Source organism: Vicugna pacos, chromosome 16, assembly GCF_048564905.1.
Source record: "Vicugna pacos chromosome 16, VicPac4, whole genome shotgun sequence".
Lineage (NCBI taxonomy): Eukaryota > Metazoa > Chordata > Mammalia > Artiodactyla > Camelidae > Vicugna > Vicugna pacos.
In genome coordinates this window covers 53,203,826-53,230,257 of record NC_133002.1, presented here as the reverse complement: position 1 = coordinate 53,230,257, position 26,432 = coordinate 53,203,826, and the positions used below count along the sequence as shown (strand labels likewise).

Below are 26,432 nucleotides of genomic sequence, written 5' to 3'. Positions count from 1 at the left end.
ACGAGGCTGTAGAGAACAGCCCTAGAATTCTGCTGTGTTCAGAAACTTTAGGAAACTGTAGCTCTGTACGAAGACCCTGAGTCCCTGGTGTCTGCAGCAGGCGGGTGTGAGGGGCAAAGACAAGTCCCAAAATGTACTTAGACTCCAAGGAGCCTGAGCTATGAAGCTGACGCCGAGTCTCACTTTTCTCTCCTAATTCTCCTGCTTGCAAACTGGCTTCCTTGGATGACCATGAGCCCATTCTAGCATTTCTACTACAGACACTCTTATTTATGAAAATAAATACCAAAAATGTTTTCGGTAGATTTAGGTCAGCCGCTCATACCCAGAGATCGGCCCCACCTCGCATCTCCTAACAGGTGCTCCTCGCTGGTGGTTTATAAATCGTCAGTCAAGAACGGGCAACCTCTGTCACGGACTCTCTTCAGGTTACAGACAGATCAGAGAGATCTGTTTGAAGTAAGACCCTGGGAAGCACAGAATTCCAAAACTGAAACTAATCCAAAGAGATGATAAACTGAATTGGGACCCAATACGCTAAATCTCAAAGTTAGAAGTTCAGTTTGAATTTCAGAAACACAAAATGCAGGGGTGACGTGGTTCCATGTATCAATGTGTGTGAGCATTACAAGGGGCGAGGGTTATTTTTCACTTTTTCTTACTGTATTTATACTTTTGAAGGGCACATACGAAGGTACAAGAGAAGACAAAATTTATTCCACATTGAAGAAGGTTAATTCGTTGAGATCTTTTAGATCCTAGATACATGCTTACTTTGAACACTATGTGTAAGATGTGTCCCTTTGTATCGTGTATTATTTTGTTGGCTCAGGCTATAGATCAAGAAACAGATCTCCCATCCAGTCCGTGAAAACCCACTCTCTGCTGGTTAGTGTCACTTTGAAACTAAACAACCTGCCTCCCTCCAAGTGCAGTTTTGTTTTGTTTTTTGTTTTGCTTTATCTTCCTTGCTACTCTAGCCCTAACTGAGGGTCCTGAGTAAGACCAAGCCTTCCCTTCCACTTTGGGGGTATCCAACGCAGGGAAAATAGTTCCTAAATATCCATATGGAAAATCCATTGCATTAGAGAGTGCAGAGGGCGTCCGGAGGCTGGCTCGCACCGTGGCCAAGCGCCCCACGTTCAGGTGGTTTCTCCCTGCCTGTATTCTCTCTCCCTGCTACCTGTGACATCTCTTCGGTGATCACTCATTGGACAGGGACCGCATTCCTATCAGAACAGATATTCACCGAAATCCTTCATGATGTTATGTCCTCCCTTCTTCAGGCTGAATCACCCGTTGTAACTCAGCAACCCTGGCAGCCTCAGACTGTTTCTTAGTTACTTTCATTGTTGACGAAAGAACCCAAAGCAGCCAAGTTACCATTTTCTTGGCTGATCTCCAGTCAGCTTGTGTTTCTTTTGCAATGTGCTTGTAATCCATCCCCGACCCCAGATGTACCAGCTCCAGATCCCGCTGATAAGCTTTTCCTTTTGTCAGCGATCGCAGCCCATCAGCGGCTTTACCCCAGGAATGGCCACAAAACCCATCTGGCCACTCTGAGTTTCCAGTTGGTCCCCCTTCCTCTGCCTTTCCTCGTTTTTCTTTATCCCACACAAAGCCACAGCCACGATTAAGACTGTAGCGTCAAGGGTAATTTTAAAAATCTTGTGCGCGGTGCCGGTTTTGTAAACTGTATAGGGTCAGATCATTGAAAGAACTCACAGACTCTTGGGGTGTATTTCTGTGTTAAGGTGCAGCAGGAGGGAGAAAGTGCAGAGAAAGCACCAGAGGCCAGAGAACTTCCAGACGTAGCCCCCTGGGGTCCTTTTTGTCAGTCACACAAGTTCCTCTTTGTTTTTGAATTATCAGCCACCATGGTAAGTACAAGGAATATTGGTTTCAGGAGATTCCCAGGGGGAAAAAATGTAGTGGGCTATTTTATACCCCATTGGTAGCCAAACCAAGCCGTGTAACTGGTTTAACTGGATGTAAAACATCCCGTCTGTGCATCCCTAAACAATGGAGGCAAGGTGGCCCAGGTACTGCCAGGGAAATTTTACACCTTAAGCAGCGCACTGCAAATTAATAGCTGGTCCATCTCTTCTTCTCTTGGCCAAGGGTCCATAGCCAACTTCCAGTGTCCCTGGAGAAGACCATGGAGCCGTCCAGTCCAGCAGTAAGTCTTTCTTCACATAATCATTCCTTCTTCTCTTCTCTGAAAAGTTTGTGTAAGAGTGTACTAATTTTTCCTCAAGTATTTAGACAAATTTGCCATCCAGACCTGGGAACTTCCCTCCTTCCCTCTTAGGGCAGAGCTTTATGATAGATTTTCAAATGTCTGCCTCTGTTAACTTTTGCTGAGTTGTATTTTTAAGGATTTCGCATTTAATCAAAAATTTCAGTTTATTGGGCTACAGTCATTCTTAATACCCTTATTACTTTTTGACATCAGTAGGATTTATAAAGAAACTTTCCTTTTCATTCCTGATACAGGTAATTTATTTAGCATCCTCTAATTTCCTTATTCAGTCCTCTTCTGTGTATTATCAATTTTTTTTTTCAAAGAATCATATTCCAACTTAATTGGTTTTTCTCCTTTGGGCTACAAGATTTCTCTGTTGGGTTAAGTTTACTGTTTTGTTTCTAGCTTCTTAAGATGAGGTTTCAATCACTGATTTCAATCTTTTTTTCTTTTCTAATATGCATGTTTAAAACGACAAACTGCCCTCTAATCATTACTTTAACTATATTCACAAGTTTTACGTACTGTATTTTATTACAACTAAGAAACCATGTTTTCTAATTTTCCATTTTGGTATCTTTTTGTCCATTCTTAATTTAGAATTGCATTGCATAATTTCCAAACATTTGTGGAAACACATACACACAAATATACATATACCTGCACACACTGTCATTATATTTTAGAAAATCTTTCACTTTAATCCATATTTCCTTTTAGTCCTCCAAATGATTAGCTAGCTTGTGGTTGTGTATTTTAAAATATTTATTTATAAAAAGGTTTAGGTTGATTAACTAAAGGTACTGTTTTTCTATTCTCTTCTTTTTATGTTTTGCCTTTCTTTTATTATCTCTTTGTTTTGGCTTTCTTTTTGGTTTATTTTGTTATTATTATTCTAGTTTTCTGAGCTAGAGATTTAATTTGTATTCTTTTTTTTAAGTATTAGTTTGAGGAGGTCAAGGAGAGGGCGTGACCACCCGTTAACCCGCGAGCTGGACCCAGGGCTTCAGGCTCTGCACCCCTCCCTTGTCCGTGCAAAGTCCGCTCTGACCACAGTTCCCACAGGGGAGCCATTTGATCTGGAGGAGGACAGCATCTCAAAGTCCACCCTGGAACATATTTTAGTCATTAGATATCAGCATATACAAGTTATGAATTAATAAAACATCATCTTGCTCACTTGGAATGATAGGAGGCTGCGTGGCACCCTCACTGTTTATTCCTTTCCCCTTTCAGGTTCTCCTGGAGCTCTCCAAGGAGCAGGACTTAAGACGGTTTGAAGAGGTACGTGATCCTTCAGTGCAGTGGAAGCTCCCAGCAGAACCCTAAAGCTCAAATACCCTACGATTCTGTTTAAGCCTCTGCTGTTTTGTAAGGGAATTACTTTTGTAGTTTTAATATTTAGTAATGATACCAATCATTTGGTATAAACAATTGTGGAACTCGTGACGTAACTTTGCACAGGAGTGCTGACATGAGACTTCATGCCAAAAGCAGAGCAAGTGCTGAAGTGAAGTCAGCGATGGCACTGATTGAGAAGATGACCTACTCATAGCCAAGAGAGGTACGTAACGGCTAGAGAGACAGAGGTGGATGGGCGGGTGGGAGGGTGGATAGCTAGCTAGCTGATAGATAGCCTGATGGATCAGTCTCTTTGACAGCGGTTCAGACTGGTAAATGTACAGGTACTGAACTTTAAAAGCATCACTACTCTCACTTATGCCAATGTTGGAGGATGCCCTTATTGTATCCTATCTGCCAAAAATTAAATACTCATTCTAGTTATTTCCTGGACCCCTGGCAGGTTTATGATAAAAATAAAACTAAAACTAAGACCAAAAAAACATAAAACAGGTGATCAATTTGGAGTACAATCCTCAACTACCTATTTGCTGATACAGGAAGCTAGACCGTTGGGTTATATGGGAAAGAGCGTTGAATTTGGAATCCCAGGGCATCTGAGACTGGACTGGCTTCTTTCCAGCTCTGTGGCTGAGAGTCAATCCCATAACCCAACTGGATCTACTGTCCTGCTAAGTTGAATGGGATTCAAATGAGAAACTGCAGATGGGAGCTTTTGGAAACTGTAAAGCCCTTTGCACAAGTTATCCACAGATGCAGGATGCCATGAGTAGCACCATACAATGTGTGAAGTTGATGGCTCGGAGTGCTTTTTAAATAATTCCTGAAAACCTCATTGGTAAAGAGTCTGGGAAGTCTCTGGTCTGTTGTTCAAGGACAAAAATCCTCTCGTTTTAACAGAATTTTCCCCATTGATACCTCCAATAAGTAGCAAGACTGCGGCACATTCTGGACCTGCTGCAAAAGCCCTTTCTACTCGCGGCTGCGCTCAGAGGCGGCAGCCTTCCCTGTTAGGCCGTCTCCGGGCTGGAGCGGTGTTGTTAGGTGTTGACTGTGTGGCCTCCAGAACCCGGGGGCCTTACCAGACACGGTCCTCGCTTCCTACTGGGAGGGATGCAAGATGCACAGCTGTCTTTTACTTTGGAGGAGACACACCGAGCCCACGTTACCACTAGACCCATAACGCCTTCCCTGCAGGGGTGGGTTCCCAAATCTTCACAGAGCTTAACTCCCACTCTCTGGAACATGTGTGTCTTGCCAGGGTCACCAGTGTGCTAGTCATCTCTCCCTTATCCTTGATTGATCAGCGTGGTGTCACCGATGTATCAGTGCAATGTTTTGTGAGATGTCCAGGTGGTCCAGATCTCTTAAGACTAGAACAGAGGAAGGAGAGTTCACATAGACTTGAGGCTATCAACTAAAGAAAGGTTTTTATTGTGTGACTCCCCTGAGTCTCTTTTTGATACTCTTTTCTAAGCAGAATAAGAAAGAAGGCGTCTGACTAACCACTGGCTGAATATCGTGGACGTGCTCTGGGTTCAGACATCGTGCCTGACAAAGCAGCTGTGGCCGGAACCACCACCCGTTTTAGCTCATAACCGTCTGGCTGTTCTCCAGGATGAGGGCGGAGACTGGCCAATTAAATGGAGATTGCTAGGTACCACTCTCTTTGTGTCCTCTATGACCTCAATGGTCTCCACTTTCTCCCTCGTCAGGATGCAGTGTTGTTCTTGACAGCCTGTCTCAGCTTGCGGTGGGACTCAGGGAACTGCCAGAGGCCGTTCACTTTTCCTTCCCCATTATGCGAGATCTTAACCCACAGGCCTAGGACCCAGTGTGGGGGTTATTCCGACCACCAAATAGATCAATTCTAATAATATACTTGGTGATAGAAAAATGACTGCTGGGTGAGTTGTAGACCCAGGGGGATCACATAAAGCTGAACTTTAACCAGAACTCCATTTATTGCCATGGCTCCATACGCCCCATTGTAACAGTGGGGCCATAGTGACACTCTGGTTTTCCAGTTATCAGTGCCCACTTATGTCCTGTGCCCAGTAGCCCTTGAAATGTCTGAGGGTTTCTCTTGCTCCAGTGCACAGTCATCCAAGTAAATGGCTGTAATGGCTGTCGGTTCCTTTGCATAAGGACTGGGAACTAACCAAGGGATAGTAACTTTTTATTGGCATGATGGTGACTGCCCTTGCCCCAGTTTTGACTCTTTGTGGTTGTAGCTGTTACGCAGTGCTCCGTTGGCTACCTGCTGTTTTGCCCCTACATGATGGTGAGTTTCTTATATTCCACTTACAGTGGTAAAATATGCATCTAACAGATGGTACAAAGTTAAGTGTGTCTTCTGTAATCCCTAGAGCAATCACCAAAATAGCTATACAAACATGTATAGTTTCAGAACACAATGGGCAGATTAAAGTAGACTACTAAAACATGTTCAAAAATAAAATAAAACATGTTCAAATAACGTTTAGCAAAAGGTGTCAGAAAATGGAAAAGAGAAGAATGAAAACCAGAGGGGAAAAAAACCAGAAAACAAATAGCAAACAACAGATCTGAATCCAAAAATATCAATAGTTACATTAAATGTAACTGGGCTAGACACACTGATTAAAAGACATGTTTGCCAGGTGGATTTAAAACAGCAAATGCTGTCTAAAAGATCCCTTCAAATGTAGTGATACGGGCATACTGATACAGTTGAAAATCAAAGAATGGAAGAAATACCATGACGATACTAACCAAAAGAAAGTAGAAATGGCTGTATTAATATCAGACAGAGCAGTTCTTCAGAGCACAGAAAGTTACCAAAGACAAAGATGGGCAGTACCTAGTGATAAAAAGGCCAGTTCACCAGTTCACCAAGAAGACATGACAATCCTAAATGTGTATGCGCCTATCACCACAAACTACAAATCACACGAGGCAAAATTACATGAAAAAAACCCTCTCATTTTTATTAAAATCTATAATACTCCTCTCTCAATAATCAACAGAACCAGTAGACAGAAAATAGTAGACCAGTAGACAAGGGAAATGACCAACAGCACCAACCAGCTGGATCGAGCAGGTGTTTATACAATAGTCCATTCACTCCAGAAATACCTCTTTTCAAATGCATGTGAAATATTCACCAAAAGCGATTATGTCCTGGGTCATAAAACAAGTCTTAACAGCTTGAGGTTCGAAGTACATTTTCTAACCATAACAGAATTAAACTAGAAACCAGTCACCAAAAGATAACAGGAAAAGCTCTGGACCTCTTGGAAATTAAACAACGCACTTCTAAATGATTCATGGGTCAAAGAGGAAGTCTCATGGGAGATCAGAAAATATTCTGAACTGAATGAAAATGAGAAAGGGAGGAATGAAAATCCTGATTATCCAGGTGATAATGCCAAGCAGGCAAGTCTAGAGATCTCAGGAGAGAAAAGAGCTTTTTTCTGATGAAACCGTTTTCTTTCTCACGGTTTAAAGACAATGCTTTAAATTTTGATATTAGCCGGATCATTGGGGGCATAATACAGAAAAGTTTATGAGTATTGGACTTCCTCTGCAAGATTGCTCTTTCCTCCAGGCAACCAAGTTCAAATGCTACTGTTCAGCAGGAACTGGCTTGATGTCAAAGAAAAACAAGAGTGATCACGTGGACGTGATGTTTGGCAGGACCAACAGAACTGAGATCGTTAACTTGTCTTCGGAGAGCAGGCTTCAGAGGAAATTTTCACAGAAGTCAAACAGTTTAAGCACATTCTAGAGATGTGGTAGAAACCAGAGGGGAAAAAAGTGAATTATTTTCTTCTAAATAAGGAGACCAGTGGATAAACTAAGCTTCCAGATTCCTTGCTTCAAATTTCTGAAAAGTAAGTTCATTGTGATTTTTTTTTTCTGTTTTTGTTTTATGTGTTTCGTTTCGGGGTTTTCTTTTTCTTTTTAATCGCAAAACGATAAGACTTTAAGAAGTGAATGCCAACCATCTGTGGAGAAATTGTTTTGAAAATGAAGGGGCTATTTTTGATGCTTTTGGATATCTGGTGTTTAATATTATAAAGATGAAAACATTGAGTTAAAACATAAGTTTTAAAAAAATTATGCAACCGGTTTTTAAGTCAGAAACTTGAGTGTGGAAATTTGCTAACAATTTGCTTGTGGAGAAATAAGAATCTTGAGAATTGAGAACCTGGATTGTTTTTGAAGTTAAAATTATTTACTTTTATTCTACAACAATTTAAGGGAATTCTGGTTAAAGTTTTTCTGACTTTGAGCCTATTTATCAAAAGAATTTACAACAAATATTTTTATTGTCTCTATCTCTCACTCTCGGGCTGTAAGAATTTTAGAAACATAAGATGCTTTCCAGGATTTTTAACTCTGCACACCATGTATTGAATCAGAGCATGAAATATATAGCTTTTCCTTATCATAATATTATTTCACATACACATTATTTGCAGGAAACAGAACTTTCATGCTCCTATAGTGTAAGCACGTTGCTCTGAATTTAACACCCACGTGAGAGGAGAAAAATCAGTCATTACAATTTGAAACTATCTACTTCATGTCTAATGGGGGATTCTAGTGGTTGCTAGTCTTTTGATGAACTCCAGCACGTACATGAACTGGGGAAAAATTAAGTAAGCAATATTCATTTACAATGGAAGAGGTCTAAGGAGTTGGAGCCAACAGGAGTGTCCATGCTTTGCTGCGCCGTGGCTGATTCCGTGGTGAGATCACCCTCTCGGCCAGCTCACCCTCCTGTGCAGCCCTGATCAGTCCCCTTAAAAGCTTCTACACAGAATTCTCTGCACCAGGAACAGCTTCTCAGGCTCCTCAGTTCCTTCTCACTGGCCCCTTGACCTAATGCTTTTATCTGGGACCCGGCTTCCTCCCTCCAGCGGCCGCTGCGCAGGCCCTCTCACTTCTGTACTCAGCCTGCTGCGGCCGCACTTGTCGCGGCCACGTGTAGGTCCTCCCTCTGGGAAGGTGCCCTGGGGCTGCCTTGGCTAATATGCCTCCCGCTGGGACTGGCCCCTGCTCCTCTTACCGGAGCTTGGTTTCTAGGGGACAGCAAAGCCCTGGGTGTCATCCAGTTCCATGAATGGGATGAGAGTGTCAAGCCAGGGGCACACGCCCTCCCTATCGCTGTGGGTGAGTTGGTGGCAGCCATGTGGTTTCTGTCCCCAGCCAACATGACATACACACAGAGGGAGCAGACCGCTTGGTCCAAATTCAGGACTTAAGGGACGCATTCAAGGTAGAGCTGCTGGCTCTGTGCTCAGAAGTCTTGACCCACTCTTTCCAGTCACATCCCTGGCATGTTTCCCAGAAAACTGATGACTGTTCCAGAATCTCTTCACTTTCTATAATTCAGCTTAGATACACTGTTTCCTCCTGCAGTGGAGACCTTTTGAGAGCACTCAAGTCCCACAGTTTTCGGGAGAGGCTCAGCAAATCATATTTGTGTAGTACTGGTTGATCAGGACTGTAGAAAGATGCAGTAGGATTATTATGCACTGAGATATTTTGCTGCAATAAAATATATGCATAATTTCATCTGCCTGATCACCGCCACCACCACAACCACCACCACCACCACACACACACACACACACGCCCCCACCACACAATCCTTGCTCAAGGTTGACTGTGCTAACCCTGTGATTTGTTGCTTCTACCAGGGGAAGGATGTGGTCTACCGCTGTGCCACTGTACACATGGCCCTCTGGTTGGTGGTGCAGTATCTATGGAAGAATAATGCTGCTCTCTGCAGGCAATTTTAGGTAGAGTTCTTGGGATATTTTCACAGTGAAGTAGCCTGCACTCAAGGCAGAGGATCCTGGGTTCTTAATCCAGCTAAAGCCTAGTTCAGGTGGAGTTTCTACCTGCCATCTCAAACACAAGCTCAAATGTATTACAGCCTCCCCATAGTTCACCTGCATAATCCACTGGCGAATCTAACTATAGGTGGCAAAGTAAATCTTCTTTACGATTAAACCAAACTTCTAAATAATAATAACCAGAATGGGCAGGGTTGGAATTCATCAGAGAGATAAAATATCTAAAAAGTTTTTGTTTATAAGAAGAGAGGGCTAACAGATGATAAGTTTCTTTAAAAAAAAAAAAGAAAGAGTCCCCTGGGGAGCCCAAAATTTAAGAGTGGCCATTAAAGAAATATAAATATGATTTATATCTTTGGGACAGGAAAGAAGTTCAATAGAAGGTAAGACTATGGACAAAACTAGAAGCAAAGAAAAAGCAGGTTTAAGGTAAGAATAAGACACAATCATCCAAAACGAACATTTATATATGATTACATTTACCTCTTAAAAATATGGTATCTATCAGTTGGGATTTTAAAAGTAAATCGACCCTGAATTTTCCATACATGAATCGAACCAAAAAATTCGGTAAAAGGTTGAAAATAAAGGAATGGCTAGAGCTACATTAGGCAAATATGAAGCCAAAGAAATCTCGTGTCTCCATGCTATTATCAGACATAGAAGCAAGCTGTCATTAAAACATGAGCAATAGAGCCGTGTTTTATGTACCTACCCACTTAGCCTTTAGACGCATGTGATAAAAATGAAAAAGTGATGTAGTAAGAAATTGGCAAACCATTATTAGTGTGGAAATTTTTAATAGAATTATATCATGAAATGATTGGTCATGTAAATATAACATTAGAAAGGATGCTGAAGATTCAAAAACACAATTAAGAAGATTGAATAGGTATATACAAAACAACTTAAAAGGTGATATACATTTATTTCAAGCACACATGGAATATTTTAAATATTAAAATATACTGTACCGCCAAAGAAATCACCAGGAATTTCAAAGAAGCAATGTCTTACAGAGCAAGTACTTCTTCTGACCACAACATGACTAAGCTGGAAATCAAAAATAAAAAGTCACTAAACCACCAAAAAATGAATATTGTAAAAGCTCAGTAGGCAATCAAGTAGCGTATCTGTGGTCTATTGCTGCCTTTACATTACATAGCAAAAAAAAAAAAAAAAAAAAAAGGCAATGAACAACACACCACAATAAGCATTTATAGCTGGGATGCCTCAAGTGATCCCAGGAGGTTTTGCTCATCTTGGTTAGACTTGCTCATATCTCTGGGATGCAGGCTATTCTAAACTGAGATGACTGAGATGACTCAGCTCCGTTTCATATGCGTTTCATCCTCCAGAGGCTAACCCAGGTCTGCTGTTACAGCAATGACAGAACCACAGGAGCAAGCAGATATGCTCAAAGCCTCATAAGGTCTATGTTCAGAACTGGCACATAGACTATGCACAGAACTCCCACCTCCTTTACCGGTCAAAGTTACAGTCTGCCTTAATAGAAGGAACTCCAAAGTTGCTGGACAAAGGGTGTGGACACAAGTAGAAGTGAAGAATTGGACAACACAATGCCAAGTAAGAGTGGTGAGCATAGGCAGTCTTGCCTTATTCTTGATCTTAGAGGGGAAACTTTCAACTCTTCACCACTGAGTATGACATTAGCTGTAGGCTTGTCATATATGGCCTTTATTAGGTTGAGCTACGTTCCTTTCATACTTAATTCACTAAAAACTTTTATCATGAAAGGATGCTGTATTTTGTCAAGTGCAAAATTTTCTGCATCTATTGAGATGATCACTTGATTTCTATCTTTCATTCTATTCACATGGTGTATCACATTTATTGGTTTGCATATGTTGAACCATCCTTGCATTTCAGAGGCAAATTCCGCTTGGTCGTGATCTATGATACTTTTAATGTGTGGTTGAATTCAATTTGCTAATATTTTGTTCAGAACTTTTTCCTCTGTATTTATCAGGGATATTGGTCTGTAGTTGTCTTGTAGTGGTCTTATCTGACTTTGGCATCAGGGTAATTCCAATGAGATTGGGAGTGTTACCTCCTTTTCAATTTTTTGGAAGAATTTGAGAACTGTTGACATTAATTATTCTTTAAATGTTTGGTAGAATTTACCATTGAAATAATCTGGCCTTGGAATTTTTTTGTTGGGAAGTTTTGATTACTGTTTGAATATCTTTAGTTGTTATTGGTCTGTTCAGGTTTTCTGTTAGTTCACAATTCAGTCTCAGTAGGTTGTATGTTTCTAGGAATTTATCCTTTTCTTCTAGGTTATCCAATTGTTGGCATGTATTGTTTATAGTAGTCTCTTATGTTCCTTTATATTTATGTAGTGTCATTTATAATGTCTCCTTTTTCATTTCTCATTTCATTTATTTGAGTCATCTCTTTTTTCCTTAGTCTACTTAAAGTTTTGTCAGTTTGGTTAAAAGCTGGCTCTTTTTTATTGATCTTTTATTGATTTTTAAAATTGTCTTATTGATTCTTTTCTATTGTTTTTCTGGTCTCTACTGCATTTATTTCAGCTCTGATCTTTGTTCTTTCCTTTCTTCTGCTAACTTTGGACTTTGTTCTTCTTTTTCTAGTAGCTTGAGGTATAAAGTTAGGTTATCTACTCGACATCTTTCTTTTTTCTTAATGTATGCATTAATAGCTATAAACTACCCTTTTAAAACTGTTTTTGCAGCATCCCATAGAGTTTGGAATGTTGTATTTCCACTTTCGTTTGTTTTCAGATTTTTTTTAAATTCCCTTTTGATTTCTTCTTTGACTCCTTGGTGGGTCAGGAATGTGTTGTTTAGTTTCCACATGTTTGTAAAGTTTCCAACTTTCTTCCTGTTGTTGATTTCTAGTTTCATACCATTGTGGTCAGAGGTGATACTTGGTATAATTTCAGTCTTCTTAAATTTGTTAAGACTTGTTTTGTGGCTTATCATGTGATCTATCCATGTAGATGCTGGGAGGTCTTGGATATGTGGCAGCATCACTCTCTTCCTTCAGTGATAACCTATCTCTGCTTTGTACGAGTGCTGGATCCTAACAGAACACAGCGGCAGCGACTTATCTTTGCTTAGGAATAGGGTTGGAAAGGTTCCCACCCCACCCTCAGGGGTAGCTGGCTGTTGCTTTGTACACAGTGTGCAGGCTTTGTGTACAGCGTGCACGGGGGAAGTTTTCTTTCCTCTCCCCTAGGGGAAGATGGCTGTTTGCGTCTACCTACCCCTGAGGAGCAGTATAAGCGATCCTGGAACAGGAGCGGGCGTGGGAGTGGGAGGATTGCCAGATTACCCCTTAGGGACAGTTGGCTGCTGCTTCAGCTCCTCCCCAAGATGCAGCAGCAGATGTCTGCGTGGGGCTGGCAGGGACTGCCATCCTTTCCCAAGAAGTTTACAGTTTTTGCTCTTAATAGAAAATCTTCTGAGAAGTGGGCATGTCTTGTGGCCTGTGAGCCACTTTGGGGTCTTTCAGTCCTCTTGCTTTGCCCTCATTTTTCATGAGTACCAAGTGGCGCCTGTGGGGAAAAACCGGCAAATGCGTGTGCATTGCCCTTGTGCCAGGACTCCCAGGAGTTGTGAACAGCTGTGCCGTCCACGTTCGGCCCTTAGGAATTCATTAACATTCCAAGTGTTTTATTCACACCTGCTTTTATCGTGGCCGTGTTCTCCTCTCACATTCGATCAAAGGTGGGAGTGTTCCTGGACTGGACCCGCTCTCTCCTTGGAGGAGGCTCTTACCGTTTGGAGTTCAGTTCATCCGGCGGCCTTGGGGTCTCAGCTCTCTCGTGGGTTCAAGAAAAGTTCTAGGGTATCTGGCTTTCTCCCACGGTTAGGAGAACAGCAATGTGTTCTTGAGAGTATGTGCATTATAAGTAAAAGGGAGATGTACGACAGCGTACAGAAAAGAGACACTGTCAGGCATTGGTGAGGACATAGGGAAGACGAATTTTCATACACTGTGTATAGTAGTACAAACTGCTGCAATGATTTTGGAGACTATGTATGGATATATCTGTATATTCCTGGTGACTCTCCAGTGCCTCTTCTTGGTAACTATAAATACATTCTCTAAGGTTAGAGCAAGAAATAAATGTCATTTAAATATATATTTCTTTTTACATTCTGCCAGGTACTAAAGTCTGGTGACTTCTGTCACAGCATTCTAATTTTTCATAAAAGGAAAGTGAAAACTAAGGGTTTTTTTTCCCCCACTGGGGAAAGGATATTTTGTAGTCTTCCCACAACAAATCAGTATAGAGTGTAATGACTTCTGCTCGGAAGAACAATGAGCCTGTTGAATTGTCTACGATGGATTCCTAACACTGACCGTTTATTCAGTTTCTTAAATAAGTCAAATATTATAGTGATGTTAAGTTAGGTGCACCCCATGTGTTTACTGAAGTCAAGACGAGCTCGTGTATGCGTTGGTCTGTGTGCAATCAGGAGACAGAAGCCACACAATAATTTAAACAAATGGAATTTAATATAGAGAATTATTAAACAGTGACCAAAAAATAGCAGGAAAGATGGACTGAAACTCAAAAGGACGTTCTAAGGCTGAGGGAGGAACAAATTTAGATGGAGAGATAAGGTTGGAATAAGGTGCAGCCCACTGAACAGAGAGAAGCCGGGATGGTGAACTGTGGGCACGGAGACTGGAGGGCACTGTCCTTGCAGGAGTATTGCTGAAGGAAACAGAGCTCTGGGGGAAAGACTTTGCTGTCTGGGCTCCCAGGTACACCACTGCTCTGGAGTCAAGAGTTATTAAAAACCCACAGTGAAACCTGCCCAGGCAGGCACTATGCATTGGAGAAAACCATTTAGTCTGAGCAGTGGGCAGTGGGGGGCGGGGGGGGGGAATACATTCTCTAAGCACCAGGCAAATGAGCTGCTCTGATCCCAGGAGAAAGAGCTTCTTCCTGCAGTGTCTCCAGTCCTCTCTACTGACAAGCTTCACATTGCCCAACTGGCAAAGAAAACTATTTAAAGGGCTCAGATCCATTTTCATAAGAGCAGGCTGGGAGGGGAGAAGTTGGAGCCAAGAGGCAATAAATGGGGAATGGTCACGGTGCATAACCACAACAATAAACACGATGGAGTAAAGGGTTTGGAAACGGGAGGAAAAGGAGGCAGGGAGTTCTGAACCGCCAACCCTGGAACACCCAGGTTCTCGGCACTCACTTGGAACCCGGCAGTTACCGGGCTACTCTTTTTTTGTTTTGTTTTCAGGATATTTTTTCTCTTATTAAGACCTTCACATTTGTTTTGTCTTCTTCCTTTCTTATTAAACAGGGCAAAATGAGTAACAGAGAGATGAGTGTGTGTCAGCAAACCTGGGCCTTACTATGCAAGAACTTTCTTAAAAAATGGAGAATGAAAAGAGAGACTTTAATAGTATGTATGATTCAACATCTATGTCACTTTGTATTTATGACAGAGGTATATTCCTTGGGAGGTATTTGTGCTTTGTCTCCTCTCCGAAAGAATGAAATACCTTCATACAACAGAAGCTGTTTCTCAAACTGTTCATTTGTCTGAAGATGTTTCACTTGGCACAGGCCCATAAGTTGAGGTCTAAAAGCACTGACGCTAGACAGCAATAAAATATATGATGAATGTTTTAAAAGTCAATGGTCTTGCTTTTTACTAGTGTTCCCATTCATGGATACTCAGGTTAAGACACTGAGGGTCTAGTAAACAGATCAACCCACCGAAATAGGTAACTGGCATTTTTCTCTTTTGAATCTCTTTCTGTTTTGAAAAATGCACCATTCTCTTCAAAAATAGTTTTTAAAAAGTTTAGAAATGTAATCAGTGCCAAGAAGAAAAATTAGCATTAGTTCCTATGATACCATATAACAAAAATCCTGGTCATGGACTTTGAGATGCTTTTTAAAATCAGATAGCTACCGCTAAACAGCATTTTTAACTAAATTGGAATTTTACAGTGTATCTATTGTGAATTTTTCCTGCAATCCTGCATTTAGGAAACAAGTGATTTTTTATTGGAGGTTTGCCAAGTGACCACTATTGGTAACTAACCAAGACCGTGTTTCTCAGGTCACCTACATTGTATTTCATTTCCAATACTGGAATCTTGGCATGTAAGCCATATATTATTACTAAGCGAACAGTACCTTGGAACTGTGTCACAGCACATAAGCTTTCAGCAGAATCAACTACCAGGTGATACCAGCGGATGATCTTTTGTAACAGTTTGCCACTGTTACCTCTCATATTCTTAAGATCAGTGCATGCTTTAGACTGGTGCTGTGGATGAATAAATTTGAATTCCTATGAATAGTTCATTGGAATTACTCAGACTGCTGAATTTTGTTCTTTTCATATTTTAAACAAGTCATAATGTGGAACATATTGAAATTAGAAAAGTGAGCAACGAGACAAACTGTGACCAAACGACTGTGGATGACTACACCGACATCATAATTTTCTTTATGTTTTCTCTTGAATTGTATAGGAATGGCTGAATGCATTGTTCCTGCTACTTTCTTTGTACTTATACCCTGACATTCATCAAGTTAACGATTTTTCTTCCCTGCCTCCCATGGACCTGGGACGGGTAGATTCATTTAGCGCATCTAAATTTGCTATTGCATACACGCCTGTCACCAACACCACCCAACAGATAATGAAGATAGTGGCCTCAGCCTCCTTCATGAAAGGTGAGTTTTCTAGCAACCTAAGAGGAGTTTCTGATAATATTCGTTTCATGTCACTGCAATTGGTTGCATTTCGTTGATAAACTGAGTGAATTGTCAAAATTTCCAGATGACATGAAATGTGAATCTGCTTTCCTTTTGTTGCAAGTAAGAGGTTATCACTCAATATCTAAGTCAAAACTGTGAACCTCTTTTTTGCCACAAAAGAGATTACCACCTGGAGTGCAGAGTCTCTCAGCAAAGAAGTCTGCTGATCTTGCACAGCTTTGGGGGAAGCATGGAGTACACAGTTGGCAGATTTTGAAAAGCAGGCGGGTTTAGGGATTCATTGACACGTGGCTGTGGAAACATCGTTGCTACAACGAGACCTGCTCTAGCATTTGCTTGTTACTACAGACAGAAAACAACGGGTCTTTCCTTTCTTGAATTTGATTATAGGAATTTTATCCTCTCGTTTTACTACCAAAAGGATTGTCTTAGTATATTTGAAGACTATTGACAAGTATTCTGTGGTTCAGATTTTCACCCTTCAGTGTGAAGGAACTTATCAATGAAAAATAAGAATAGCATTATTATCATCAAGGTCACTTAGGTAAACAATCTCCTGAGATTAGAGGAGAAGCAGCCAAGTGCAGGAGCAAGAGAACTGAACTGAGCAAGAGAATATCTGACTAAAAGCAGTCATGCTGTTACAGCAAAGTGTTACAGTTCAGTGTGACAGCAACCTGGATCCTGGTGAGAGACCAAGCAGCACTCGGAGGGTTGGAGAACTCAGGTTTAGAAGGCCAGCGGGCCCAGAGGAGTTAACACTCCAAGCTCTGGACCCTGTCTGTACATTTACACAGGCTTTTATAGGCTACCAGTCAAGACGTTGCAACATTTTGCAACATCATATGCAGAGTAGGTGTTAGAAATGGACCAATCAGAAGTGAGATTTATGCAACTGAGGTATTAGAAATAGACCAATCAGGAGTGAGCTTTGGGAACCAATAGAATCTTAGGGGTAAGTTCCGTTCTCCTAGAAGCAAGCCATTTTACAGAAGCACAAAAGCCAGATAGATAATACTGCCAGACCAGCGAACCAGATGGTGCCAGTGGGAAAGTAGTGGTCCTGCCTGGGGGTCCTGCTGGTCTTTTCATGGGGCTTCCCACCTAAGTGCAACTACATCTGTAGTGCGTTTTTCAAGTTATCAACTTCTCTGAGCCTCATTATCACCATATGCAAAATAAAATTAACAGTGGAGCCTCATTATCATCATATGCAAAATAAAATTAACAGTGCTATATTTTTTCATGAGTATTTCAGCTGAGACAGCAAGAATCTCAGTTCAACTTGTCTTAAGAAAAAGGGGCATATTTTGTTTAGCTTTAAGAAAAAAGAGTATTAATGCTCCTAATGAGACAGAGGAATGTGTCTCCAGTTCTCAGGCAGTAATATGTGCTGGCTTCATTCACAGGTTGGCTTTCCCCAGACAGAGGCAGAGTTAGTCTTCACAATCTCTAGATGGAAGCCCTACCACTTAAGTAGCCCTAGTGAAAGGCGTACAGAACTTTCCCAACAGTTCAAAATAACTTCAGGGATTGTCCCCATTGGAACAAATGGTCTACTTTGGATTAGTCTTGGTTTCGGTCCATCAAGAATTAGTCTCATTGGATAGGGGGAGACAGTATTGTCATTGCCCATTGGTTGGGTTCCCAGGTCCCCATGAACCATATCCAAACCACATGATGTGTGAGTGAAAGAGGGGAAGTATCCCAGGTGAATTTTAGGATGTTTACGAGGAGGATGGATGTCAGGCAAATAAAAATAATAACTGCTCTTTACAAATATAAATATACACCTGAAAGGGGAATCTCTGGTGATTGGTTCAAAGATGTGAGTTGAGCTGTAATTTTAAAGCGGCTTCAACTTGCATAACTTTGTGAATATACTAAAAACCGTAAGACTGTACAGTTTAAAAGGATGGGTAAGGCGGGGGGAATTGGAGCAAGTGGTAAAAAGTAGAGACTTCTAGTTATCAGGCAAATAAGGACGAGGAGTGTAATGTACAACATGATGATTACAGTGAGCACTGCTGTATGATACGTGCAAAAGCTGGTAAGAGAGCAGATCCTAAGAGTTCTCATAAGGAGAAAAATATTCTTTTCCTTTTTCTTTTTTTTTCCTTTTTCTCATTATCAATATGAGATGATAAATTCATTGTGGAAATCATTTTATGAATATGTAAGTCAAATAATTTTTTACTGAAGTATAGTCAGTTTGCAATGTTGTAAGTCAAATCATTTTGCTGTTCACCTTTAACTTATACAGTTCCGTGTGCCAATTATAATCTCAATAAAAATGGAAAAAATGCCCATCAGTAGGAGTTTTTAATACATTAGTATCATCAAAGACTGCACAATGATACAACTTGTGTTTTATAAAACTATTTAATAACATAAAAAATTAAAAGATGACTTTTATGTTAAGTAAATTATATCTCAATTTTTTAAAAAAAAGAATATAAATTCTGACATAGCAGGTACTCAGTATTAATTTTAAGCACCATAATTCCCAACCAAGAGTTTTATTTCAAGGGGAACCTGTGGATCTTACCCTACCCAGCCACTGGAAGTCTATGTAATGTTTCTTCTCTTTGTCAACCTTTGTCCATAATTCTGCTCCAGCCTTTGGGCACACCTGGAGTGTCTGTGGCCACAGTTCCCAGGTCACATTGGACTTTTCCTTCCATCCATGCTTCACTGCACACCACCAGGCCAGGTGGATGTAAAGCACCCTAAATGTACTTTCCCGTGGTGCCTCATCCACCATCACACCATTACTTCCACCTGAATCTGAATGTCTGCGCTCTGCATCTTACCTACAAACGCTGAATCCACTTCTGATTCAAGATCGTAACCTGAACTGAACTGTTCCCCTAAGGCCCAGTCTCCCAGTCCACCCTGAGATGGGTTTGCTGTCACCCTCTGTTTCACAGGTGTCCTCCGAGGTGTCACAGTGTCATGAATTTGAGCTTCTCAATGACACCCTCATTCAAAGTCACATGCATTTGTGATAATAAATAGTCATTAAATGACCTCTTTGTGCAAAATCAAGTTTACTTTCACAACGGACATGTTATTATCTTTATTTTGTAAATAATATAATTGCAGTTATGATAGTAAATATTCATTAAATGCTACCACTTGGTATATTTCCACAGAGACTTCATTCTGTAGGAAAAGAATATTCCCTAATAAAGTTATTACTCAGCATTATATTTTTCTGTACTCTGTGTGAGTGTTCTGTACTACTAATAATGGATATTATTAAGTTTATTTTACAAATACGGAAATTGAGTAGCAAAGTTAAATGACTTGCTCATGACCGCAAAGATTCAAGGAACAGAATCCCCCTCAGCTTTAATCCTATCAAAATACATGCTGCCTGCTGTCTCTACTTGCATCTTCAGCTTTCCCACCGCAGTCCAGACCTTCTCTTGGATTCCTTCTCATTCTTTCAGCCTTAATAAAACATCTATACAGCACTGAGCACAGTATCTGCAGAAAAGAGGGATTATTTTAATGACGTCCACACAGTCACTCAACATGTTTTACAATTTTTTACTTTTTTCCTGCATATTAACTCTGCTATCACAGCCGTTAAATGAAATGAAGTTATATAGTTGTTTCCACCTGATGTCAGTGCTTAACTGTGATTTAAATGTATTTATTTTTTACTATCATTTAAGATTTATTGTAATGCTAATTACTCTGTGAATAGTTTAGTTGATATGGTATAGTATTATATATGATTGAAATTGGTTCAATAATTATAATATATGAAAATAAAATAACTGATTTTCATGTATTCCTTCTGACTATATCCAGGTGGCACTTTAGAAATGTCTCTCCCTAACCTTTACTCTAGCCTGACTTGCTGAAAGTTAATACTTGATTTCATTTTATTTCTGTAAAGAACTCTAGTAAAAGCATTTATGACATCCTGACCTTTTTGTCCTAGTAATGTACTGACAATAACATTCCCTTCTTATAATGGCAGATAAAGAAGTCTGGGGACTAGCCAATGAAGACAGTATTAAAGAATTAACAGCAAATTATCCCGAGGAAGTAGTAAGAGTCATCTTTACTAATACATCCTCCTATAATTTGAAATTCTTGCTGGGACACAGAATTCCAATAAGGAAGGAATACAGGGACCATACAGGTAACCTTCCAGAGACACAATTCCACCCCTCTCTATTGCAGTTGTGTCACAAACCACGCATGAGAATAGATGATAGTACAGCAATTTTTAAAATCCCTACTTGCAATGGTGAGGTCAGAAAGCCAATCAACACATTCTAAAAACGTACATTGATTTTTAGGTCTGTTAAAATATTGTATGATGTGGTTGTCATATATGGTTTTATATATCTTATGCACATTATATAGTTATATATACATATGCGTATTATATACATGCATGTATACATTTATGTAATATGTGATACGTGGCTGTAAGGTATTATTGTTAAAGAAAAATGAAGCTGTTTATAGATAAGATAGAACAAACTTCCCTTTAAATGTCTGAGTAAGTATACATGAAAGTAAGGGAAATTCCCAAGGGCTCAAAATGAGAAGGAGATCAAAGCCAAGGGGCTAGATGGTTATCAGTGCTTTAGGATTTTGCCAATCTCAGTAAGCAAGAGATTTGGGTTTTAGTAGCTGCATGAGGACAGGTGAGAAGATCTTAGGTTTACATGAGGTGAAGATTCCTGTATTAATTTGGAACCTGGAGAGGCTATGTACTCAGTGAACAAGGAGACAAGAAAATAAAAATCACCTGTTGCCAAAAGAAGAGCAAAAGGAGGCTTCGTGCCTCACCATGGGCTCTGGATGACAAAAAGAGAATTCCCCTTGGAGAATTTGTAACCCATCTTTCCTTGGGTTTGGGGTTCCCATTCGCCTCACCTGCCTGGTCTGGGAAACCCCAACTATAAATAAAGTGATCCTGGGTCGGCCCAGCTACTGAGGTGCTCGGCAGAAGAAATTATAAATCTTCTCTGGGAAAGCACAACCCCCAAAATGCCACGAAAATAAAATATCTCTGAATGTAAGTTCACGGTCCAACCAGAGAAGACAAAGGTCATAAATGAGAGTCAGGAGAACCAACGAAGCAGAATACATCTTTCCCAGTGGAATTTTAAAACTGAAAATATAAAATAAGCACATCTAAACGGTTAAAGAGAAAAAAGATAAAGTGAAAAACACCAGAAACGGGAAAATACCACAAGAAACAGGAAGTGCTAGTGATACTTGCTTAGAAAATATAATTTTTAAAAGATACAATCAACTAACCAGCTAAATAATAGACAGTAGCAACTAATGACTCATCTCAGAGGGAAAAAACAATTCCAAGAAAGATCACTATTATGCAAAAAGTATAAAACTTAACTTTAAAAGGCCCAAAGAAATGGAAGGCTATGCCACATTCCTAGAGACTTATAATATATTATAGACGTATTAGTTTTCTATGGCTGCGTGACAAGTCACAAGCAGTGCCTTAAAACAATATGCAGTGGTTAGCTTACAGATCTACAGATGAAAAGTGTGGCAGGCTTGACAGGGTCTCGGCTTAGGACCTCACCAAGGCTAGAATAAACGTATTGACCAGGCTGAGTTCTTATCTTGAGTCTCTTGAGAAGAATTCACCTCCAAGCTCATTCATGTTGTCAAAATTCAGTTCTTTGCAGCTGTAGGGCTGAGGTCCCCATTTCTTTCCTGACTGTCAAGTGGGGTTCACTCTCAGTACTCAGAGGCAGTTCTCTGGTTTTTGCGTGTGAATTACTCCATCTTCAGAGCCAGCCATGGTGCCATGAATCTCCTCCTTCAAATCTCTCTGACTTCCCCCGTCTGCTGCTGTCTGGAGAAAACTCTAATTTTGAAGAGCTTGGTGATGAAATTAGCCCACTTGGATTATCTGCCTATTTGGGGTTAACTGTGCTTTATAATATCATAGAATCATGGGAGCGACATGTATCATCATATTCATAGGTTCCACCCACACACAAAGGAGACAGGATCATACAAGAGTGAAAGTCAATGGGGATTATTTTTAGACTTCTGCAAAATTTAGATGTGAATTCCACCCAGGTTTCTTAGGGACCTATTGTAATTCCAATTGAAATCATAAGTCTTCATATAAATTGACACATTCATTTTAAAATTTACCTTTCAAAGAGACAGAGACTAGCCAAGATGCTCTTAAAAAGAATGGTGTTAAAAAAAAAAAAAAGAATGGCTAACACACTGAATCACATTCCTGCAATCCTGCAATGAGGTTCTATACAAATGTAAAAAGAAGAAAAAAATAGGGCCATTTATATAAATCATAAGCATAATATAGATCAAATGAAGCAAAATGCAGAATGATGATTATAATGAAATATAAAATTTAAATAAAGTTAAAGCATTTTTTAAACTGCATGTGTAGTTTACAGATACATGGTAAAAGTTTCAGAGTTTGCGTATAAACACAAGGTTAGGGCCTTGGTACCAGGAAAAGTAATAGATTGTAGACAGTACACAGGAGATTCCAAATGAATTTGTAATGATTCCTTTTACAAATTTGGCCATGGGTACATATATGTTTTTTGTATTGTCTTCAGCATATGTATATCTGAACTATTTTGAACTGATTTTTTAAGCATTTAAAATTTTAATGAAAGATGCATTTAATTCCTGTGGTCAACTTTAATTTTTGTATTAAATAATCTCTCTTTAATGTAGTTTAATACTCAATGGATTGGTAGGCTTTTTAAAATAAATTTTTCTCCAAAAGATATGTTCCAATTGACATGATTTAACTATAGTAAGTTATCTTATCTGAACGTCCTTTTGCCTAAAATGCCTGTGTTATAGCCAGTGTTAGACAAAACTTTAGTTCAGTGTTTCTTAATCCATACCAGACCCTACTAACTTTTGAAAAACATAAAAAAATACTGTTTTCACAACACGAAAATCAGAAAAGAGAAGACCTCAGCCAAGTTCTTCATCGGCAAAGAAGCACAGAAGCAAGGGTGAGAAAGCTTAGAGCATGTGTTATAATTTTATGCAGAACATTTCCTAGGCGTGTTCTGCCCACTCGACTTTGAGAATCACAACTGTAATTTATATTTTCATAGGCTTTGGGTCAAAATAAGAACATTCAGAATTTGAGGCCATTGTAAAGTCCACTGTTTCTTATAATCAGGATTGAAATAACCCATAAAGATAATCATGGTTTTCTTCTTACCTTAAAGCTCATTGTTATGAAACGAATGAAGAAATTGACTGTGGAGTTTTGAAATTCTGGAAGAAAGGTTTTGTGGCTCTTCAAGCTGCCATTAATGCTGCTATTATAGAAGTGAGTACAAAACATCCCGTGCAAACTCCTGTTCGGTTTAGATGAACAGTATCAGAGGCATCAAAAGTTTAGGGAAAGAAAATACAAACTGACAGCCTTGTTTGTTCATGTACTCACTGGCTTCCTTGCAACAAATTTACTTAAGTTGCCAAGTGCCACAGTGGATATAGACATAAATAGGAGACAAATGTTCTCTTCCAAGGACTCCACCTTGTCAGGAAGCCAGGCACATAATAAGGAAATTATTAAATTAGAGGTAGGCTATCACAGAAGAGCAAACACAGTCTTTCCTCGTTGTCGGCGGAGTACTGGTTACAGAACCATCTGCTGATACCGAAATCCGCGGACGCTCGCGTTCCTTACACTCCGCCCTCCATACCTGCAGGTTCCTCCTGCAGCTCCATGCTCGCGGGGTCCGCAGGCGCAGATTCAGTCAAACGCAGATCAAGAGACTGACCCTAACGTCCTTGTAAGTGTGTAAGCAAACGATGCTCAGCCTAGAACGCCGCGGAAGAATTCCTAATTGAAATAACATTTAAAACTGAAGCTGGAGTGAAGGCGCTTGCCAAATGTATAAGGTCACAAAGGCTTTTCACACAAATTATTAGGCAGTGTTAGGCGTGGAGGTGATAAAACACACGGTAAATTTTTAGAACTGTGAGTTGCTCGGAATGCCCGGAGCTGAGGGCCCAAGTGGACCAGTGGCAGAACACAGAAGACAAGTTAGGCCAGTCTCAGACCCAGACAGGCTATTATGTATATATTATCGTATATACAGGGAGAGAGATGGTTGAAAGAAAACAGAGCATGACGTCCTTTAATCTGCACATTTTGTTTATTTGTATCTTTCTTCAGATCACAACGAATCACTCAGTGATGGAGGAACTGATGTCAGTTACTGGAAAAAATATGAAGATATATCCCTTCATTAGTCAAGGAGGAGTCTTGACGGATTTCTTCATTTTCTTCTGCATTATTTCCTTTTCCCCATTCACTTACTACGCGTCTATTAATGTGACAAGAGAGAGGAAGAAGATGGCGGGCTTGATGAGGATGATGGGTCTTCGAAATTCCGCATTCTGGTGAGTAAAGTGTCGCACCAGTCAATAAATGTAGGACTTCAGCAAAGAGGGGCTCGTCAATGCATCGTTATTAAAATCAAATGATTTTCTGACTTTTCCCCTTTCCCCCTCTGAATGGAATAAATGGTCCTTGGGGTACTGCTTGCCGGGCTAAGGCTGGGTCTTACTGTACTTTTGTGTCTGAAGAAAGAACATCACGCTGGGGTTTGCCGGGTGATTGCGAAGCCGGGATATTGGGGATGGCCACTGAGTCTACAGTTAAGAGTGTGGTAGAGGTGATAGACTTTGGCGTCTAAGCCAGTTAGGAGTGGAATTCAAGCCAGGATGGGACTGAAAAGGGAAAAAAAGAGGTCAAGGATCAGGAGCCCTTTTGAGGCTGAAGAACGGGTCTGATGGATGTATTTGAGGGAAGAAGCTGGCAGAACAAGATTGTGTATAAAAGGGCTGGGTAGTTGGAATTTAAACGGTCAGAGGTTGAGTAATGCCAAAGATGGATAAGGTCCTGTGTGAAAACTTGTGAATAACTGACTGAAAGAGCGTGGAGGTGATGTTTACAGTGAGAGGGAAGTAAAACAACAGAGATGCTAGGGAGCTGGGTGGAACACACGTATGGCAACAGGTTAGGAGTCTGGAAGAAAATCCCACACATCAGTGTTGACCTCGGTATTGAATTAATTTAATATTTCTTAAGTTCTTAAAACATCCCGCAGCACATCATAATGGCTGTACGTGTCTATTTTATTTAAATTTTGTGGCTGGTTTTTTTTTTATTATTATTACTTCATTATACCCTTCAAAGACTATTAATAAACAAGACAAAGGAATTGTTGAAGAAAGGGAAGTGAACGATTCTGTCTCAACAGAAAATGGAGTTAAAGGCTAGTGTGTCGACTATTTGGATGAAAACAGCTTCTGGAGAAAGAAGAAGGTGGAGAATTTCGTTTCTCCAGGGAAATTCATGAAGCCCCTCACCCGAGAGCCCCCAGAGACAGAAAAAGACCTGAGCTTCACCGAGGGGTCAGCTTGTACCAGGCCAGGATCCCTCACGGCCCTGACCTCATCCAGTCCTCACTGCAGTGTTCCTCCTGTGGTCCGGGGCAGTGAGAACTCAGAGGCACTGCAGTTTGCCCAAGGTCCCAGAGGAACAATGCAGCTGAAAATGTTTGCACCAAAATCTGTTGGACTGGAAGCCTGTTTTTCCCTTGTTGTCACAATGACTGTGTGTGTGTGTGTGTGTGTGTGTGTGTGTTTATTTCTGGAACTAATTTCAGAAAAAAGAATATTCCTGATTCCTAAAGAATATTTCCCTTGTATTGTCATATCCTAGAAACTCCATAAAATATCTGCTGAATGAATAAGTGAATAAACAAATGAGGTGAGAATCCAGTCTAGGTCTTCGTTTTCAATCGAACATGAAATACTAAAATGGCACTGTGTTTCCACATTAGGCTGTCCTGGGGTTTGCTCTATGCTGCTTTCGTCTTCATCATGGCCCTTTTTTTGACACTGATTGTGAAATCTGCCCAGTTTGTCATCCTGACTGGCTTCCTGACGGTCTTCGCCCTCTTTCTTCTGTATGGATTGTCCTTGGTGAGTCGGTGAATTCAGTTTCTTCCCATCCAGCTCTGACCCTAGTGATCAAGTGTTGGTTTCCAATTAAGTTATCACCCCATATATCCTGTTTCTTCTCTGTCTGCTCTGTTTGCATGAGAAAATCTGCACACTGGTAGCATTTGAATTGGGGTGTGTTGTGATGCCAATTTGTAGTGCAATTTGCAGAAGACAGTTTTGTATTTTACGG

At 40.4% G+C, this 26,432-nt stretch overlaps 1 protein-coding gene and 1 long non-coding RNA gene across 7 annotated transcripts in view; both read left to right on the top strand.

Moving 5' to 3' along the window:
- Positions 1-1,496: 1,496 nt before the first annotated feature.
- On the top strand, positions 1,497-5,248 carry LOC116283703 (uncharacterized). Its single transcript, XR_012060086.1, has 5 exons — positions 1,497-1,653; positions 1,755-1,880; positions 2,122-2,179; positions 3,482-3,809; positions 5,088-5,248. It is a non-coding gene; the product is annotated as an uncharacterized lncRNA (long non-coding RNA).
- Positions 5,249-7,265: 2,017 nt separating this feature from the next.
- The window catches only part of ABCA8 (ATP binding cassette subfamily A member 8), a 65,114-nt gene continuing 45,947 nt past the window's right edge, over positions 7,266-26,432 (top strand). The window contains exons 1-9 of one of the 6 annotated variants that reach the window (XM_072939476.1): positions 7,266-7,482; positions 9,821-9,885; positions 10,815-11,043; positions 14,775-14,876; positions 15,961-16,165; positions 20,205-20,369; positions 23,446-23,549; positions 24,405-24,631; positions 26,080-26,221. In XM_072939476.1, the coding sequence (XP_072795577.1) occupies positions 14,781-14,876; positions 15,961-16,165; positions 20,205-20,369; positions 23,446-23,549; positions 24,405-24,631; positions 26,080-26,221 (939 nt within the window). In that variant the 5' untranslated portion in view covers positions 7,266-7,482; positions 9,821-9,885; positions 10,815-11,043; positions 14,775-14,780. Of the gene's footprint in view, positions 7,483-9,820; positions 9,886-10,814; positions 11,053-14,774; positions 14,877-15,960; positions 16,166-20,204; positions 20,370-23,445; positions 23,550-24,404; positions 24,632-26,079; positions 26,222-26,432 lie in introns of those variants that run through there. The other 5 variants (XM_072939475.1, XM_072939478.1, XM_072939474.1 and 2 more) reach the window with 5 other exon arrangements.